This window comes from Poromitra crassiceps (assembly GCF_964638095.1).
Source record: "Poromitra crassiceps genome assembly, chromosome: 11".
In the NCBI taxonomy this organism is placed as follows: domain Eukaryota; kingdom Metazoa; phylum Chordata; class Actinopteri; order Beryciformes; family Melamphaidae; genus Poromitra; species Poromitra crassiceps.
The window spans coordinates 35,285,289-35,307,245 of record NC_139643.1 but is presented as its reverse complement, the minus strand read 5'-3'; the positions used below and the strand labels follow the sequence as shown (position 1 = coordinate 35,307,245).

Here is a 21,957-nt window from a genome sequence, read left to right as displayed (position 1 = left end):
GTGACACTGACTATCACGTTGTACAACAGCGGGATGGTGTACACAGCATTAATTATAGCCTCCTTCATTGCCTCGGCCGCCATCTTCTTTGAAAAGTTGAAACAAATCTCGGAACGCCTCCTCTCGAGACCTCGACTCTGATTGGCTAAACGGACAGTGACTATCCGACCATCCGATACGTCCATCCAGAAAAAGTTCATCCCTCTTCAACTTTCTGTCCATCAAAACGTATGCAAATTTTCTGGATACGTACGCTTCTGAGTGCTCCACGGACAGTCGGACAGCTGTCATTGAAAATGAATGGAAGTGAACAGAGAAATGAACGCATACGGACAGACACCACGGATCAGTGTGGCCAAGGCCTTAGCCTATTCTTAAAACAGTTTAGCTGCAATGATGATAGAAATGACTGAATCATTCTAGAAACGGTAGCCTATTTGTATGAGGCTATAGAAAGGATTGAATCGCTCGCTCTCTGTCTTTATGCTGCCGTGTGTAACGGTGCATTATGGTGCAAGTTACTATAGAAGTGATTGAATGAGGTTTGTGTGCTTGGCTGTGTTCTCTCTTTTGATTTACCTTTGTCGAACAGGTAAAATCCATAAAATGATCAAACGTATTTCAGATCTAACTGGACCAAACTGTCAGCCAGTGCCTCTGAACAAAACAGTATCATCTGGACTAGCAGTACCAGCTCTGGTAGACAAGAGTCACAGATCTCTGGCTATCACTTGCTTGTATGCAGCAATTAGCTAATATCTCCCAAAATCGTGACCGACAGACAGACAGACACCGCCCACCCACCTCGAGTGACATCACTGATGACGTCACAACTGCCTGAGTGACATCACAGTTGACACCACTTATAGTATCCAGTTTTAATTAACATAACACATCATTTGAAATCTTACAATCGGCAGTTTCATAATAATCTGCCGTGGCCTACTTGGGGAGCAAAATACCAGTCCTTGTCACATATGTGTTTGTGCTTATGTAAAGGCTGAATTGTGTTTATCCAAGCACCTCTCTGACACACTGTCCTTTCCCTGTGAAGCTTTTAGAGGTGTGAGACTGATGGCCTCCATGTTGATGTAAAATGTGCACAGCCATTCACACACCAAGCCACAATGCACTACACACAGTACTAACACAATGCACTACACACAGTACTAACACAATGCACTACACACAGTACTAACACAATGCACTACACACAGTACTAACACAATGCACTACACACAGTACTAACACAATGCACTACACACAGTACTAACACAATGCACTACACACAGTACTAACACAATGCACTACACACAGTACTAACACAATGCACTACACACAGTACTAACACAATGCACTACACACAGTACTAACACAATGCACTACACACAGTACTAACACAATGCACTACACACAGTACTAACACAATGCACTACACACAGTACTAACACAATGCACTACACACAGTACTAACACAATGCACTACACACAGTACTAACACAATGCACTACACACAGTACTAACAAGGCCGTCTGATCTTCTGGCAAATATTTACCAAGAATCACAGTGGAATAACCTGTTCACTCACTATCAAAATCATGCTGAAAGAATTACGACCAGCAGCAACAAGCCAAGGACCTTAATACTTTAATTACAGTGAAGAATTTGAACATCCCTTTTCTCCAATAACCGCAATTTGCCAGAGGGAAGAAACCGAAAATGTGTCCCTCAAACGACAACACAAGCTTTTTCTATTTGCAGTCCCCTCCACTACAAGGCCGTGCATTGTGTTGCCTGATTGAATCATGGCTGACAGGCTAACCAGATCCTCGTGGTGGTGGTGTTGTTGTCGTCCTTCAGATCTGGCAGTGTGGGGGCAGCCTGGAGATCCACCCCTGCTCCCACGTGGGCCACGTCTTCCCGAAGAAGGCCCCCTACTCGCGGAGCAAGGCCCTGGCCAACAGCGTGCGGGCCGCCGAGGTCTGGATGGACCAATACAAAGAGCTGTACTACCACCGTAACCCCCACGCACGCCTGGTGAGTCTGCAGGGCTGCAGTGTGTAGTTGTCTATATGAGTGACATTTGGGGTACATCAAGTGCATGCAAAAGCATTGGTTGAGCAGCCATTCCAACATAATCAATAGCATTCATCATCTGTGGAGTGATCGAATGATGTGTTTCCTGTGTGGAGGATTGTGAAGGCAGTGTTTCCTGTGTGGAGGATTGTGAAGGCAGTGTATTTTGAGTGCAGTACACTTCCACAAAATTGGCCCAATTGATTGTTCGCCACTGAACAGTGAACACACTCTCTCTTACACAACATTGCATGTGTACACACACGTGCACTCTCTCTCTGTCACACGTACTTACTCTCTCTCTCTCGCTCTCTCTGTCACGCACACCGCGCAAACTTCACACACGCTGTGCTCCCCGCTGCAGTGTAAGTGCTCCCCTGATTGAGTGACACATGTGATACATGAGCGGCAGACACCCAAGGTGACGTGTGACGAGGTGTATGATTACCAGCTTTCCGTGTCACCCGGTGCCAACCGGTGTCACCCGGGCCACCATGTTCTTGACATGGTGGTGAGAAGCGTGCCACCACGGGGTGCCCTGCTTTTGTGTGTGTGTGTGTGTGTGTCATGAGTGTGGGAGGGGCTGTGCCAGGGTGGAACAGTGTAGTTAAGAGGAGAAGCTCAGATCAGGTGGCGCTCATCTCCCTGAGAGGAGGTCGCCCTGCCAAGCCGCAGGGACAAACCCAACCAATACACCCCAGCTTCCACACAAGCTCTGGTGTCCTGTCTCAGACAGCAGAGACACATGCACAGTGCACACACACACACACACACACACACACACACACACACACACACACACACACACACACACACAAATGAAAACAATACCAGCAACATGCTGTTGTAGCTGGTAATTAAATTAAGTTTTATGTGTTGTTGTTGTTGTTGTTGTTGTTGGTGGTGTACAACATTCAAGTCTTCTCTCAGTGAACACTGCGCGCCTCTCAGATGTTCACAAAGTACAATGTACAAGACAAGTTTCAGTTGACAGTCAACAGCTACAGACGGTCAGACACACACAAGGTACATGCAGGCTCTGTCCACTTCCTCTGACACACACAAGGTACATGCAGGCTCTGTCCACTTCCTCTGACACACACAAGGTACATGCAGGCTCTGTCCACTTCCTCTCATATGGATTTGCTCAAACAGTCACATGCGTCTCTGGAAAAATGTATATTTAGCGTCGACTACGCTACACCTCCACCTTTATCATGGCTTGGGTTCAACACCTATCCAAGCCTTTCCAATCTAGAGACTTGAGTTGATCCAATACAACCCATACACAAGCTTGCTTCTCTTGTTTTCCCACTGTCACTTGACTGGTCCCTTATTAGCACCACTCTGGCCTGGTCGTGGCACCTCATTGGCCTCAGAGGCCCAAACTATTTTTCAGTGTCCCCTTATGAGTGATCACTATACTTACATTAGCTCTTCTATGGGCTCGTCACCAGCACCTTATGAGTGATCACTATACTTACATTAGCTCTTCTATGGGCTCGTCACCAGCACCTTATGAGTGATCACTATACTTACATTAGCTCTTCTATGGGCTCGTCACCAGCACCTTATGAGTGATCACTATACTTACATTAGCTCTTCTATGGGCTCGTCACCAGCACCTTATGAGTGATCACTATACTTACATTAGCTCTTCTATGGGCTCGTCACCAGCACCTTATGAGTGATCACTATACTTACATTAGCTCTTCTATGGGCTCGTCACCAGCACCTTATGAGTGATCACTATACTTACATTAGCTCTTCTATGGGCTCGTCACCAGCACCTTATGAGTGATCACTATACTTACATTAGCTCTTCTATGGGCTCGTCACCAGCACCTTATGAGTGATCACTATACTTACATTAGCTCTTCTATGGGCTCGTCACCAGCACCTTATGAGTGATCACTATACTTACATTAGCTCTTCTATGGGCTCGTCACCAGCACCTTTACTGCTCCCTAATTTGCCCCTTTGGCCTCATGTATTGGCCCTTACTGGAACCCTGTTGACCTCTAGTCCCCTCCCAGTGACGACCTCCTTTGGTATTTATTTGTATTTATTTATTTATTCAACCTATTTGGCGAGGGATTCCTTCTCTTAACCAAATGCATTGATGAATGGCCAATTAGAGCTGCGTTCAGGTGCAACCTCGCCATCCATCATCCTGCAGCGCTGCCAAACCCTTCCTCCACCAGGAGGTGGAGGAAGCAGATGTTCACCGACAAATAATACGTCTCCAGCAGCCAGACTTCTTTGCCCTCCCCTCCCCTCCCCGTCACTCTCATGAACCCTGGTGGAGAGGAAATGAAGTGCATGCGTGTGTCACATCTTCTGCATCCTCTCGCAGCAGGACGTAGCAGCGGGCAGCCATCTGTTTCCAGTGTTTACAATTGAGATGGAGGCCTGCTGAGTCTGCAGTTATTACTCTTATGAGTGTGGTGCGATTGTGTAGAGTTGTGGGAGGACTATAGATGGTGCTATTGTATACCATTTCAGCACAGAGGCATGCTGTGAAAGCCCCTGATGTTATAATGTCCATATAGCAGCAACTCTTATATTGTATCCTGATATTATGTTGAATTTCAGCAGGATAAAGGCAGTAAGGCGGAACTAAAACAATGGAGTGGAACTAAACTTTGTGGGCTTTGTTTCCAGGAGGCGTATGGAGACGTGACGGAGCGGAGGAAGCTTAGGCAGAAGCTGGGCTGTCAGAACTTCAATTGGTATTTAGAAAATGTCTACCCCGATATCCACGTCCCAGAGGACCGGCCGGGCATGTTTGGAATGGTGAGTCTGTGATCTTCAACCTGAAACTACTGTAGATGCTCAATATTAATATGACCCGATTCTCACACAGAAGTTGAATGGTGCCACGAAGAGGCGCCCTGCTCATGAAAAAGTGAAACATTTCAACTTTGATATTTCTGTAACACACGTTTTCCCCCCCGCCCCATTCACTATAATATGCTTCTGTGTTTTCCTGCTGCTTCAAAATAGGTATTGTGATTGTTGCAATTATTTTCTATTTGTTATAGCTGAAGAACCGGGGAAGGCAAAACTACTGTTTTGACTACAACCCCACAGATGAACACATGGTGGTGGGCCAAAGGGTCATCCTCTACCCCTGTCACGGCATGGGCCAGAACCAGGTACTGATCTTCAGTCTTTCCCCTTGCTATGGAAGAGCTGGGCTGGGCCTTCTGGGTGATACTCCAACCCTGCCTAAAAGAATTGTATCAGGTTGTCTGTCTGCAGCAGGTCCTGGAAAAAAGTCTTAAAATGTCTCAAGATATTATTATCTAACCTCAAGGCCTCGACTGTGTTGAACACAGTTTTTTGGGGAACGTTGTGGTTTCTTGGTGTACTGTTTTTCTGGTGAGTAATCAGCTCAGTCATGCTGACCCATATGTTCTCCTATTCCATTCTGACTGGCATTAAAAGTCTTTGTAACTTGATGAAACTTGAGCACACCCTGTTTTGGTTTTGCTGGTGAGTTTCCACTCCGCCAAAAACAAACACGTTCATGCACTATGTCACTCGTTGCTCATTTGAAAATGGGCTAAACCCAGACTACTTTTTGTTTTTGCTTCGTTTTTATTAGTCTACTTCATACAGGCTTCATTGACGTTTGTGTTGATTTTGAATTGCAATTTTACCAAAATCATCGCTGTCCTTTTGTCTTCAATGACCTGGAATTGCGCCCCCAAGATATGTGTGAATTGGAAATGGTTGATTAGCTGAAGGCTTCTCCAGCTGTGAGAAGCCCCTGTAGTACTGCCATGATGCTGTGATGCAGCAGTGGTAGGATGCACGCACTCCCTGACGCACTGTCCTCAGAGAAACGTCTTCTACACACTAGTCTCATCCAGTAACCTACTTCTTCTTTTTGTTAGCTTCTTCTATCCCCCCATCTCTACTCTTGTTACCTCTTTCCTTTGTCCCGATCTCTCTGCCCTTCTCTCCCTCTCTCCTCAGCTGTCTCCTGATCTCTTCCCTTTCTTTTCTATTCATCTTTACTCGGTCACCTTTCTTACTCCTGTCCTCCTTCCCTACTCCCTCCCTCCCCCCTTCCCTCCCTCGCTGCCTCCTTCTCTACTGTCTCATATTATATCAAACTCAGACAGACACCTCACCCCCCCCTCCTTACTCCTTTCCTGCATCGCTCCCGCTTTTCCATTTCCATAAAACGGCATTAATCATGGTGATAAATCACTGCCCTGACTCCCCCTGTAGTCTCAACAAGGTCACTACAGAGGGCCCTTAGCATCGAACCGCCGCTCTCTTCTCAACGAGGTCACTACAGAGGGCCCCTAGCATCGAACCACTGCTCTCTTCTCTGATAAGGAGCGTCTAAACAAAAGACTCTGCCCCAGCCAGCGCTGCTAACTGGCCATGACCCGTTCAGTACTGGAGCCCGACACCGACACATTAGGGAGATAAAGATGGACCTCGCACTCGTTTCACAGCTCGGGCTGAGCCGTCGTCATTGGGGACATCATGGGAAGTGGCACTTAGGATTTCGGGGGGACTTTATGGCGTGGGCTTTATAATTGAGGCCGGGCCCCGAGTCCACACTAGAGACTCATGGGATTGTCTTTGAGTTGTCATTTCAAAGAAAAATAAATGAAAATGTATTGTATTCATTGTATATATCAAAGTAAGGGTAGAATCAGACACACAGTAGTTGGCAGTGGACCACAATAGTTTGTAAATCTAGTGCGAGAAAACTTGGAATAGTGGACTGACTCGCATATCCCAGGTTGAAAATGATACGCGTTGAGTGTCTCTGCAGGAGTGTCTTTTCCAATGTCTTTATCCTCGGCGGTTGACAGTGATCCGGCAAACGGGGAGATTGAACATTGTTATTTCAGCAGCTCTCTGTGGACTCACACTCACGTCGTCTCCACTGAAACTGGGCCCTGCGGTGCCTTGGGTCGCCTGCCATGTGGGAGTGCAGTGCACTGCATGCTGCAATCACATACGTTCTTCTCACTATCAAATATCACCCTCTCATTCATACAGTGGCGACGCACGCGTTCACTCACACACGAGCCGTCTCTCACTACACTTTGCTCCATTTGACTGCTTTTCTTTCTGTGTCCTTTTGCTGCATGTTCAGATTCCCTGACATTCCATCCAGCTGTTATGAATGAACTTTTTAAACGTTGCATACCGGTAAATGAAATGCAAATCATTTCCATCAGCGGAATTGAAGGGAAGAAAATGAGCTCCAAGAACGTAGACGTTTCTACTGTACATCAGAAACGTTTCTGCCTCAAGCTAGCATTAAAAGTTTTGTGTGCGATTATTGAAGGAAAAATAAATTGGAAATTGCCGTTTCTGTTCAGCCTTTTTAATTTGAACACAGTTTGCATATTAAACACGTTTGGATGGAAACGCGTCTAAGTGCCTCTCTTTCCACAGTTCTTTGAGTACTCCATGGACGGCGAGGTCCGCTACAACACGAGGGAGCCTGCCGGGTGCCTGGTGGGCGACAACATCTCCACCTACCTGACCGTGCAGCTGTGTCGAAAACGAGGGCAACCCCTACCAGCGGACCAGAAATTTGTCCTCCGACAGGTGTGTGTGTGTGTGTGTGCGTGTGCGTGTGCGTGTGCGTGCATGTGCGTGCATGTGCGTGCGTGCGTTTGTGTTTTCAGTGAAGCTGTCAAAGCCATTTCTGAGCGGAGAGGGTGAAGGAGAGGTGATGGGAGCGATGAGGCGGGCAGGAGCAGCGCGGCTGTGAAACCGAAGGAGGGAAGGAGCAGTCTGAGTTGGATGTTTTGAAGGAGCCAGAAAAACCCTGCGGACTTGAGATCGGACTCAGTCGGGGTCCAAACACCACTTTTGAATTCTCTCTGACTTCTCGTTCACCTCTCCGCATTACTTAGACTTTATCCCATGAACCGGCACTGGGTCTTCACAGTGTGCTCCCAACCCACTTCTCTCACACAGCCGCGTGCTCCTTCTGCCCCTGCGCTTTTCTGTCTCTTTTCCCCGCGTGCCCCACTGTCACAGTCTCCTCTAGCCATCGCTTAGCTGCTCCACAGGTGTGGAGAGCTAAACCCATCCATCACAGTGTATTCACTATGCATTGGTGGGAGTTGTTTAACATGTGTTCAGTGTAGACGCACCGCACCAAAGCACGCTATCTAAATGTAAATGGGACAGAGGACGAGAGAATAGCTATAACAAGAGGGGGGGGGGAGCAGAGGAGAGGTGAAAGGGACAATGGAGGCAAAGGGGAGTGATAATGTAGCGAGAGAAGGGTAATTAAAGGTGTAAATGGGTGGAGAGATGGAGAGCAATCAGGGTGAAATATCTCCATTCAAACACATGGGTTTGGCTGGTTTGTGATGCTGGTCCTTTACAAGCCGTGTGTACCTACCAACAATACTGACTGCTGCATGGGAGCACATCCATCAAGGTCCACCATGCTTTTCCTCTCCATTGATGGGCTGCTATTGATCCTTCCACTCACCTCTGCTCTCATGTGGATAGAAGAGCTACAGCAGTCATACTCAACTTGCGGCCCGGGGGCCAGATGCGACCCGTGATGTGATAGGGTGCAGAGTGGCCCCCCGACCATTTTCTCATTCACAATGAAAACAAACGTTCAAGTTTGACTGAGGTCCTGTTAAATTGTCAAATATAGCCACCTGCTCACCACTCAGGCACGTATATCTACTTAACTAAATTAACCATTAACCACTAACGATAGTGTGCGCACAATTTGTCAGACTAAACTCTGGCTGACGACCCAAAAACCCACAGTCCGCTACAGAAAAATGTATATTAATATTTGTTTATTAACTGGCCCCAGGCCTCCTGTCAGTACTCACAATACACCGTAGCAAGCAAGAAACACAGCACAGCGAAAATGCAACGTTCCCCACAGTGTATTATGCAGATAGTGACAGTGGGCTAAATTGGAGTCGTAAGTGATATCACTTAAATACAAATTGTATTATTTATTATAAACATAATTTTAACAATACAGTTAATTTCTGAGGCATAATATTTTTATCAATAAGTCAGGCTGGAAAACAGGCTCATTTCCACTTTGGATTAAAATATGTGACCCTTACATTACTAAATTGATGGATGACCACACCATGACTGACAAGAGAGTTGGCAAGTGTCAATTGAGTGATTGTGAAATGACAGTATATACCAGCATTTAATATGACTTTATATTATTGTGTTTTAGTACTATTATATTATTTGTGTATTTCTCTATCGTAAATACTCTCCACAGAAATAAATGTCGTAATAGAACTTATTACTTTGAAAGGAAAGGAAGTATGCAATATATCTTGGAGGTGCCTTACCAACTCTGCTCTTGAGGGTGGCGGCTGTAGCTCAGTAGGCAGAGCGGGTCGTCCACTAGTCGCGTCGGATAAAAGAGGTCGGCGGTTTGATCCCCGCCTCCTCCAGTCTGCATGTCGAGGTGTCCTTGGGAAAGATACGGAACCCCAAATTGCTCCCGATGGTGTGCCAGCACCCTGCGTGGTAGCTTGCCGCCATCGGTTGTATGAATGTCTGTGTGAACGGGTGAATGTATTAAAAACAAAAACACTCACCTACCCTGCTGTTTCCAGGACGGGAGCCTGCACCATGTGATGAGCCAGAAGTGTGTGGAGGCGGTAGACAAGACGGACACCGGGACGCCGGCCCCCGCCCTGCGACCCTGCTCCGACAGCCTCCACCAGAAGTGGTTCTTTGAGGAGCGAACGTAATTGGATCAAGCCCAAGATGTATCGGTATTTTCTTCAGCCAGGGCCCTTGTGCTGAGGAGGGACATGGTCGCATTGAATTGCTTTGATTTGTTTGCCTTGCCCTGAAGAGGAACGGAAGACGCTTCTGTGCTTCTTTCCTAGCATTAACCTTTGCACATTGTTTGTGCTCGCTGGATGTATCGGACCATTTATAATGATGACTAATTCTGAGCAATTGAAATATACATGGGATGATTATTTTTTCTTCTTGGGATCCAATGCTGTTGTTGCTAACTCCTGGGAGACTAGCCTGACATCGCCAGACCAATTCGCAAATGCGAAAAATCTGCCCGAGCGAATAAAGCTGGCAGATTGGTCAGGTTACCAGGCTACTGGGAAGACGGGAGCCAACTCCAAATTACATGATGTCATTTGATTTTGTTTTTTTTATACAGTAGTATGAGAAGTAGTGATAACTGTGCAATCGTACATGCTGGCAGTTTGCTTGTTTTTCATTGGCCAATGCTACTATATCCACTCCGCTACTGCTGCATTGTTTGGGTAAGGGGTGAACTTGGCTTACTTGGTTTACACACACAACATGAATAGACACACACAGTTTGTGTCTATATCATGTCTCTCTCACAGTGAAACACACACACACATACATACACACACACACCTATCCATCTAACTGAGACCAACTTGTAATTTATTACCTCTGTCAACAAACCCAGCGCCACTTATGGGCTGGTGGCTGCCATTACCTTGATGTCCACAGCAAAAACATCAGAGGCATTTTATTATATTCCAGTCTTATCCTGTAGAGGGGGCCATCGCACCTCTCTGCAGGTGCTTTCCTACCGCTGTGTTCTCTATTTGTCAAGTGAAAGTGGGACAATCCTTCAGGTATTTTGATAAGAACCTTTTCAGGACATGTTGAGTGCTTGGCTCCTCTTACATTCTATTGGCTTAGAAGAAGCCATAGGCATTATGCAACCTACCTTATGTACCTCTTACACCTAATCACTTAACTACTGATGCCAGGAGAAAGGCCAGTCTCATGTTATTCTGCTCTGCTTTGACATCACTTTAGTCATTTTGTAACGCAAACCTAAGGAATATTACAGTATGTCTTGTAGATTCAGTATCATGTCACTTGCTAATTGCTTTTGTATGGTGCAGAATGATTATGCAGCTTCACAAGACTAAATCATAGCCATATTTTGTGATTTACTTCATCTAGTGTCAATGATGTTTATTTTAAATGCTGTATTTTTAGATGAGGCTAAACATCTGTATTGTACTGTATCATAGCTTTGTAGTTGACATGGAAATCTTGACTTTTGTGATTACGATGTGGAAACCTATCACTTGACTTTATGCTGTTGTTCAGTACAAAATGCATCAACGTGGAATGGAACAGATGTACAGTAAGCTTATGGATAGGATGCTTGTTCCTTGTTTAACATATCTTTCTGGAGCCCGTACAAAGTGCCTTACCCGATGTCGCAAAAACATCTAGATATGACTCAAAACAGTGCTATGAATTGGAATGTATGCACGATGCTTGTACGTACGTCGTACACGTCACACAACGAGGCACTCAGAGTCGTTCGAATCGTGTCCGTTCACTCGTTACGCACCCCTGTGCTGAGACTGTGCACAGACAAGGAGGCGTGTCCTCTTGAGTGTGGGCATCTCACTCTCGTCTCCACCTTGTGGTTTGTACTGACTTGTCCACACTACCTCTGCCCCATTAGTCACAATCAGCCGTGCGTGGACCACCTCCTCCGTTTGGCTGAGTTGTGGTCACCGTGTGGCCGTCCCTCAACCTACGGCGTGGGACCGAGGGACACACAGCGGCGGGGTAGACAGCTGTTGATTCCTCCAGAGTGCCGGGATGCCAGATGGCTGCCTGATTGGTTCTCTGCTCCTCTCCCCAATTCTTTTATCAGCGCCTCTCCCTCTGTGTCGCTGAGGTGTGTGCGCTGCGGTTGGATAAGGGGGCGAGGGCGTTATCTCCCACGCCAGCCAGAGTATCCGTCTCGCACATAAGAAAGGAAGTTGAGCACTTGTGTGTACTTGCGCGCTTTGGAAGTGATTTCCTGTTTGAGTTGAGAAGGGAAGTCATCACCGTTTTTGACGGCAGAGGAGAGATTGGGGGAGAGTGAATGGAGCAATTTGTGACCTCTCCCTCTATCATTAACCTTCACAGGCTGTCTGTCCCCAAGCCTCTCCTCATGGGCCCTGTTGGAAATGGATTTTATTGGATCATTGCGCTACGATTGATTTTTGGTATTGATTTTGAATGTATACTCACAGTATAATGAATGGCAGTGGTGAAAGGAAGGTTTGGCCAGTGCCACAGTGGGGACTTTAATAGAATCGGCATCACTTGTCTTTATTCTCCAATAATAATTTACAATCATTTGTCAGGGTGACTTTGGTGCAGGAGCATAGTACCATGTTATGTGCGTATGGACCTCACGGGGCAGCATAGGGCATGCAGCAGACTATATATCACTTCACACATCTACATTCAGGATCCTACATGTTTAGTGGATTGGAAAAGAGAAGTATGAGATAGCAGTACTGGGAGTACGATGATAAGCACCGCATTATGTTCCAACCATAACGGTGTGGACATAACTCCTGGGATTAAAGATCGCAATGCTACACAGAGACTTTTGGAGGCATTATGTGTTGTGTGATTGTGCTCGGTAAGAATAGGCAGAATGGACTGAAGAGAAACGGGCAGATTAGACAATCCTGTTGACTCATAGTCTCGCATGTCCCTGTTTTGATTTAAGACTTTTCGACAGGAAAGCAACTTTGATGGTGAACGTCCATTCAAAGTTCTACCTCGCAAAGAACAGGTAGAACTGGCCTCTTACTACCGTGCTTAATACTTAATACTGGATGTATTGGCCAGTTAAAAAACAACAGATTTTCATCTCCATCTGTTTCCGTCTTTTGCCTGAGAGCGCGGCATAAATATTCTATGCTCCTCTTATTAAAAAGGCGTATTTATTGTCGCCTGTGGCCATCTGTTATTCCAGGCATGTCCTACATAGTAATTTTTTTTTTTACTGTGGCGTTATATTGTATGCTAATTTGATGCGGTGAATGTGATAATGGCCGGTTGGGGATCATATATTTCTGATAGGTCATGGAGCTAGGGTTTTATATTGACCAGTTGTAAATGGTGGTGATGTCCCAGGTGATCCAGATGCTGCGTGACTAGTGCAGCCTATTGAACACCTCAACCTGCTAAGTGACTGGTTTTTGCTGCCACCCAACCGCTAATGCAGTGTTTCTCAACTGGTGGGTCAGGACCCAAAAGTGGGTTACGGGGGCCGTTTTGAGTGGGTCGCGGATGTGTGCATGAGGGGAAAAAAGTTTGAGGACGCTGGCGTCCACGGCCAACTTTGCTGACTTTCAGAGGCTGTAGCGGGCTCATTTTTAAAGCCAGAGTGAAGGTACTGGTACCATAATTATGAAATTAGAAGACGTAAGGCATCCATTGGTACCAACATGTCATGCTAGCGTCTTGCAATGGGGGCTAAATGAAGCTACAAAGTTCGGCTCAATTCTGAGAATTGGGACGCGACTTAATGACTAAGGAAAAATCTGGGTCGTGAGGCTAGACCAGTAGAGAACAACTGTGCTAATGGACTATACAGTGCTGTGCCCACCCCCCCCCCCCCCCTTAACCCTAGCATGGGAATCTTCTGTTTGTTAACAAATCACATGTCAATTATTCAAGTTGTGCAACTAAGTGGTTTCACAGATCATATGCTGGAACTTGACACTGTGTCCGGTGGGTTTATATGCTGTCCTGTCAGTAACGCCAGTGGCCTTAAATTGTAATCAGGAAAATGAAGGAAAACTATTTTTGTACAGTATATGCTGGGTCCATTGACTGGACTATATCTGATGTCAATGCACATGTTTATTATACCTGTTGTCATTTCAAAGTCAAACTAAACTAAAAGCATAAGTAATGTTTTGATTTGTGTTTGTCCTTACTTCCACATTCATGTATTCTGTAAAGTCTTTGGTTTAATGTCTTTCAGATGTTCATCAACACTGGCTAGACTGATGGGGAGCATCATTTAAAAAAGGAATAGTTCAGCCAAAAATGGAAATGTCAGTGTGTCATGTCGGTCAAAACACTTGTGAGGTTTGTGGCCACACAACAACGCACAGGGAGTTACCTATTGCAGCTCTGTCAGCTTTCTCCAAAACAACTAAAAGGACCATAAAATCACAGCTTTTACAACATAATCCAATTGGAATCAATAAAAAAACTTAATTTACACACCACTATTATAGTCTTCACTAAGCGTTTCAAGTTCAAGCTCTGCTCAACATGGACACAACAGATGCCCAATTTTCATTTTTGGGTGAAGTATTTATTTGAATCCTAAAAACACCTTTGATCTGACTATGCACTGTATCCTGTTTATCACGTTGCTCCTAGACTGTGACTCATCTGCAGCCGCGCCGAGCGAGACCGCCTGTCAACAACCACCACATGTGACCTACATGGAGACGTGAAGCGAGCGACTCGGAGAGTGACGCGAAAGGGGACGAGGAAAAGTGGGCAGTGAGTTTTCCAACCATATCTGATTGGTTTGAACACCAGCTGCTGAGTGAGCTGGTGAAATGTGGCACCCGTGCCAAGTCGCTCCGTTCCCCCCGGCGTCACGGGCGCCGCCCTGCAGGCTCTCTCAATTACTCATTCATGATGCTCCGCTGTTTTGATATTTCACAGGATCCTGGATGTGTGGGCCATGCCTCTGTGTGCTGTCACCTGGGTGCCTGCCTCTGTTGAGAGGAAGAGGAAGAGAGAGAACTGTACAGTTAAGATGGTAGATGCTAGATACAGCATAGAACCGTATAAGCATAAAGAAAAGAGAGAAAATAAAATTAAGTGGGCTACCTCTTTCTCCAATGACAATCTTATAACTACACACGCAAAAATACTAAAATGTATTTCAAGACGTCAAAATATTTCATCATGTTGCAAAAGCTAGAATGTCAAAGCAATATGCCACTTAGTTTGAATATGGGGATTATTTGGGACTTCACTACCATGAAAACCAGGATAAAAATCTACTCTGCAAGGTCGGATGCAGTGGGGATGAGTTTGTAGCGTTCGGATTTTGACTTCCTGTTCAATTGAATGAGGGCACAAATATTGCTTTTAATTAGAGCACACACACACAAGTATACTATATCTGTCTCAGCAGACAGTACACTGCCTAAAATAATAGCATTTGTTCCCCACTGAAGGCAATGCATGAGTCAAGCTGGTGCCTCTCTCATACAGGATGACATGCTCTGAGACTGGTGCCTCTCATACAGGATGACATGCTCTGAGACTGGTGCCTCTCTCACACAGGATGACATGCTCTGAGACTGGTGCCTCTCTCATACAGGACGACATGCTCTGAGACTGGTGCCTCTCTCTCATACAGGACGACATGCTCTGAGACTGGTGCCTCTCTCTCATACAGGATGACATGCTCTGAGACTGGTGCCTCTCTCTCATACAGGATGACATGCTCTGAGACTGGTGCCTCTTTCTCATACAGGATGACATGCTCTGAGACTGGTGCCTCTTTCTCATACAGGATGACATGCTCTGAGACTGGTGCCTCTCTCATACAGGACGACATGCTCTGAGACTGGTGCCTCTTTCTCATACAGGATGACATGCTCTGAGACTGGTGCCTCTTTCTCATACAGGATGACATGCTCTGAGACTGGTGCCTCTTTCTCATACAGGATGACATGCTCTGAGACTGGTGCCTCTCTCATACAGGATGACATGCTCTGAGACTGGTGCCTCTTTCTCATACAGGATGACATGCTCTGAGACTGGTGCCTCTCTCATACAGGATGACATGCTCTGAGACTGGTGCCTCTCTCATACAGGATGACATGCTCTGAGACTGGTGCCTCTCTCATACAGGATGACATGCTCTGAGACTGGTGCCTCTCTCTCATACAGGATGACATGCTCTGAGACTGGTGCCTCTCTCTCATACAGGATGACATGCTCTGAGACTGGTGCCTCTCTCTCATACAGGATGACATGCTCTGAGACTGGTGCCTCTCTCTCATACAGGATGACATGCTCTGAGACTGGTGCCTCTCTCTCATACAGGATGACATGCTCTGAGACTGGTGCCTCTCTCTCATACAGGATGACATGCTCTGAGACTGGTGCCTCTCTCATACAGGATGACATGCTCTGAGACTGGTGCCTCATACAGGATGACATGCTCTGAGACTGGTGCCTCTCTCTCATACAGGATGACATGCTCTGAGACTGGTGCCTCTCTCATACAGGATGACATGCTCTGAGACTGGTGCCTCTCTCTCATACAGGATGACATGCTCTGAGACTGGTGCCTCTCTCATACAGGATGACATGCTCTGAGACTGGTGCCTCATACAGGATGACATGCTCTGAGACTGGTGCCTCTCTCATACAGGATGACATGCTCTGAGACTGGTGCCTCTCTCATACAGGATGACATGCTCTGAGACTGGTGCCTCATACAGGATGACATGCTCTGAGACTGGTGCCTCATACAGGATGACATGCTCTGAGACTGGTGCCTCTCTCTCATACAGGATGACATGCTCTGAGACTGGTGCCTCTCTCTCATACAGGATGACATGCTCTGAGACTGGTGCCTCTCATACAGGATGACATGCTCTGAGACTGGTGCCTCTCTCTCATACAGGATGACATGCTCTGGGACTGGTGCCTCTCTCTCATACAGGATGACATGCTCTGAGACTGGTGCCTCTCATACAGGATGACATGCTCTGAGACTGGTGCCTCATACAGGATGACATGCTCTGAGACTGGTGCCTCTCTCTCATACAGGATGACATGCTCTGAGACTGGTGCCTCTCATACAGGATGACATGCTCTGAGACTGGTGCCTCATACAGGATGACATGCTCTGAGACTGGTGCCTCTCTCTCACACAGGATGACATGCTCTGAGACTGGTGCCTCTCTCTCACACAGGATGACATGCTCTGAGACTGGTGCCTCATACAGGATGACATGCTCTGAGACTGGTGCCTCTCTCTCACACAGGATGACATGCTCTGAGACTGGTGCCTCTCTCTCACACAGGATGACATGCTCTGAGACTGGTGCCTCTCTCTCACACAGGATGACATGCTCTGAGACTGGTGCCTCTCTCATACAGGATGACATGCTCTGAGACTGGTGCCTCTCTCATACAGGATGACATGCTCTGAGACTGGTGCCTCTCTCATACAGGATGACATGCTCTGAGACTGGTGCCTCTCTCTCATACAGGATGACATGCTCTGAGACTGGTGCCTCTCTCTCACACAGGATGACATGCTCTGAGACTGGTGCCTCATACAGGATGACATGCTCTGAGACTGGTGCCTCTCTCTCACACAGGATGACATGCTCTGAGACTGGTGCCTCTCTCTCACACAGGATGACATGCTCTGAGACTGGTGCCTCTCACACAGGATGACATGCTCTGAGACTGGTGCCTCTCTCTCATACAGGATGACATGCTCTGAGACTGGTGCCTCTCATACAGGATGACATGCTCTGAGACTGGTGCCTCTCTCTCACACAGGATGACATGCTCTGAGACTGGTGCCTCTCTCTCACACAGGATGACATGCTCTGAGACTGGTGCCTCTCTCTCATACAGGATGACATGCTCTGAGACTGGTGCCTCATACAGGATGACATGCTCTGAGACTGGTGCCTCTCTCTCACACAGGATGACATGCTCTGAGACTGGTGCCTCTCTCTCATACAGGATGACATGCTCTGAGACTGGTGCCTCTCTCTCACACAGGATGACATGCTCTGAGACTGGTGCCTCTCTCTCACACAGGATGACATGCTCTGAGACTGGTGCCTCATACAGGATGACATGCTCTGAGACTGGTGCCTCTCTCTCACACAGGATGACATGCTCTGAGACTGGTGCCTCTCTCTCATACAGGATGACATGCTCTGAGACTGGTGCCTCTCACACAGGATGACATGCTCTGAGACTGGTGCCTCTCTCTCATACAGGATGACATGCTCTGAGACTGGTGCCTCTCATACAGGATGACATGCTCTGAGACTGGTGCCTCTCTCTCATACAGGATGACATGCTCTGAGACTGGTGCCTCTCATACAGGATGACATGCTCTGAGACTGGTGCCTCTCTCTCACACAGGATGACATGCTCTGAGACTGGTGCCTCTCTCTCACACAGGATGACATGCTCTGAGACTGGTGCCTCTCATACAGGATGACATGCTCTGAGACTGGTGCCTCTCTCTCATACAGGATGACATGCTCTGAGACTGGTGCCTCTCTCATACAGGATGACATGCTCTGAGACTGGTGCCTCTCATACAGGATGACATGCTCTGAGACTGGTGCCTCTCATACAGGATGACATGCTCTGAGACTGGTGCCTCTCTCTCACACAGGATGACATGCTCTGAGACTGGTGCCTCTCTCTCACACAGGATGACATGCTCTGAGACTGGTGCCTCTCTCACACAGGATGACATGCTCTGAGACTGGTGCCTCTCTCTCATACAGGATGACATGCTCTGAGACTGGTGCCTCATACAGGATGACATGCTCTGAGACTGGTGCCTCTCTCTCACACAGGATGACATTCTCTGAGGGAGATCTTGCCAGAAAGCTTCACATTCCGACAGACGCCCGACGAACGGCTGCTTAAAAGGACAGAGTGCTGCGAGGCTACTGTAGTATGCACGACTCACTTCGGGTGCCTCGTCATAATCTTTCGGGTGCATCCCTGTGAAGCGTGCGGTGCAAATACTCTGTGCTCTTTGCAATCAATTTAAATTCTCTAATTGCTCTCACAGATATATACAGTATAATATAGTTAATCCAGGGTGGGGCACACATGCAGCACGGTCTTCCCTCTCTCACACTCCATATGTGTCTTTAACGATAATGCAAAGCGAGACTCCCTACGCTGCAAGTCTTTGGAGATGTTCAGGCGCCGGTTGTCAGGGAGAGAGTGAGGAGCCATAGTACACACACACACACACACACATGCACGCGCGCGCGTGTGTGTGTGTGTCACACACACACACACACACTCACAGGAGTCCATTTTCCACACTGCATGTCAGTCTAGTTTATGTAATGCCCAATACCCAGCAGAGCTGAGGAGCGCTGGCTGTTGGCTGCATACATTAGATGACACACTTTGGCTTTCAGGGGAGACTCCAGACGGTGCAGTAAACATGTGAGGCCTAGATACAGAGATAGCATTCCTCTCCTCAAGCACCTGCTGCAGGATCTGATTATGTGCAAGGGAATGTGGCCACAAACCTGCGTGAAAATCACTCATTTGGTAAATGAATTGAAAATAAGTACGAGTTATTCTACTATCCCACAATGCATCAATCAGGTCGGTAATTAGTGTCAAGCAATGTTGCATTTCTCATTGGTGGATCATTTGTGTCATTTCTAACCCTAAAGCTTTGCCAGCTTTTAGCACTGCTGGAGTTCAAAACAGAATTATGAGCACAACGGTGAAAACCTGCGACATCTAATGGATTTTGTTGTGAAGAAATGTCCTTTCGTATAGGATCAGCCTTATCTAATCCATGTCTGTGAAACTAACCAATGCAGCGCTGAGGGCAGGACAGGACACGCTTGCTTGTTGTTTATATGCCTTGAGTTATGAGCCCCCCTCTGTGTTTTCCACCAAGCCCGGACCTCACCAGCAAGGGATATTGCAAGAGGCTTGGATCCAAAATATGATTCAGCTGCGAACCTCACAGATCACAAGGAGGCTGCATTGTATTGTATTGTATTGTATTGTATTGTATTGTATTGTTCTTTCTGCCGTGCAGTGATTGCAATCCAAACTTCACCACTAAGCCAACATTACAGGCATTTAATAATCCGGCAGCTTCCAAATACTCACTTTTACATATCGGTTTTTCAGGAAGAATCATTCTTATGCTCATGTGCTCAACCTGAGCGCTTTCAACACAAGTGTGAATCATTCAAACAAGTAGATGGCAATATGTGACTTTGGTTATGGAGGTGATTGTTGGCAATATCTTCCATTACTGCCACTGTCTTGAGTGTAGTGTAAATATTCCTTCCCGTTTCTCCGTTTCTCCGTTTGTTTTGTCTGTTTGTTAGCAGGATTACGTGAAAACTACTGGGCCAATTTCCATGAAACTTCGTGGAAGGGTGTAGCATGGGCCAACGAAGAACCCATAAAAATGTGGCGTGGATCCGATCCGATTTGGGTCAGGCGGGTGGGGTCTGGGTGGGACTAGGGAAATGGGGCCATAGGGATAGGAAGGTCGTAGAGAGTCAGGATTCGAGGGGTGGGTAGGGGGAGTGGTTAGGTGGATGTGGGTCATGGGAGATGGTGTAGTGAGGGAAGGGGGCGGGGCTAGGGAAAAGGGGCTGTAGCTCAGGATTGGAAGGTCCTACAGAGTCTGGATTCAAGGGGTGGTAGAGGGAGTGGCTGTGGGTGGGCCGGGGTTAGGGTTCTGATCCAGCTCACAAAAGTGCCAGTGCCAGTCTAGTTAATCAATAGACTAGTCCTTGATGACTTGATACACCGATGGTTCTCAGCATGGATGCTCTGTTGTGGACTAAGAAAAAACACGTCTTAGATCAGTCATCACATACTGTATTTTTGTTCCTGTTCTTGCTTGCTCTTATCTGAAAATGTGCCATCTGTGTGTTATTTAGAGCTTATTTATTCTGAGTGTGTGCTAGGTGTTTTAATGAGTGTGTGCTAGGTGTTTTAATCCTAATAAAACAAATCAAGCTAAATAGCTAATGAACTGGGGACCAAAATGTTTTTCCCCCTTGAGAATAAATTCCACTGAAGGAACAAAATAAGAGTTCAGAACCATTATGAGTGAAAGGCCCCTTTTAAGATGAAACATGACATATCAGCTCGTGAAAGATGGATTAAATCTGATCAAGGTTTAAGTATATCTTTGGAACAGAGAATCCCCTTTTCTCCAGGTATTGGAAAAACATCCTGTCTCATCTGGACACGGATCACATTTCCATTAAAGGAGAATTCTGTTTTTTTAACAACCTCGGTTGTAAAAAAAAAAGTAATTCTCATTAAAATTTTGACATCTTTCTTCAAAAGTAATGTGAACTTGGCACGCATTCAGCTCAGCCTGTGCCCGCTGTTCTTCTAGGTTGTGAAATCCACCCAGACAGTTTGAGGATGCAGCCCCAAGCCGGTGGGTGTGGAGAGGACGTCTGTGCATGCGGACATCGACCCCGCCTTCATCTGGTCGGTCTGTGCCACGACCACCGGGTCAGCCTGCTGGACCATATAGCAGGGCTGGAGAGAAGGCTTCAGCTGTGGGTTTCTGCTGCTGGCAACTGAAGAGCACGTCCGAGCAAAGCAACTGAGCGTATTGTCTTTGTCATGCTGGATGGTTTTTGTAATGATGGTTCTCTGCATGACAAGAAACAAACCAAACCAAAGTTTTCATGAGACAAGTTTAGTGAGGAAACCATGTATGTTGTTACGAATCGGCCTACATCAAAAGGCTCATTTTCATTTAGTGTACAGTTCTTCCTTTTATAGTTATGGATCCTCTTGCTGATCAAAATACTGCACACAGATGTGTATTCACTATTTGAGTTGTGTAAAAAATAAGATATCTACCATTTGACATAAAAGTGACAACCACTTTCAACATTTTTGCAACGTCTATGGACCCTGTTGTTGATATAGACATTTTGCATTCTTATTTTAGTTTATTTTACCAGGAAGTCCCATTGAGAACAAGTCTCTTTTGCTAGGCCTGATCTGAGGAAGCATAGAAAGAAACAAAAGGAAAGAAAAAATAAAGGTATTTGACAGGGCCTGGAAAGTAGTAGCCTGTGTGACTTCCAATGTAGACAACATGGATTAGGATAATAGATCTACATTGATCAGAAATGACAACTAATCCAGCAAACCTGCCATTTTGGCCTGGAGGAGACACACCTCTGATTGGCTGTCACGGTTCTGTGCTGTTGGCCAAAGTGGCGCATTCAAAAAGTTAATTTGTCAACTCTTGCCTTCGGCACTAACCAACACTCTTTG

The 21,957-nt window shown here is 46.5% G+C and overlaps 1 protein-coding gene across 1 annotated transcript in view; it reads left to right on the top strand.

Moving 5' to 3' along the window:
- galnt12 (UDP-N-acetyl-alpha-D-galactosamine:polypeptide N-acetylgalactosaminyltransferase 12) overlaps window positions 1-13,814 on the top strand; it is a gene marked incomplete at its 5' end in the record, with an annotated part of 18,643 nt that extends 4,829 nt beyond the window's left edge. Inside the window, 5 exons of the mRNA XM_083645840.1 lie at window positions 1,861-2,037; window positions 4,741-4,872; window positions 5,121-5,234; window positions 7,510-7,665; window positions 9,687-13,814. Of these exons, the coding sequence (XP_083501966.1) occupies window positions 1,861-2,037; window positions 4,741-4,872; window positions 5,121-5,234; window positions 7,510-7,665; window positions 9,687-9,824 (717 nt within the window). The 3' untranslated portion in view covers window positions 9,825-13,814. The remainder of the gene's footprint in view (window positions 1-1,860; window positions 2,038-4,740; window positions 4,873-5,120; window positions 5,235-7,509; window positions 7,666-9,686) is intronic.
- Between the last annotated feature and the right edge of the window lie 8,143 nt (window positions 13,815-21,957).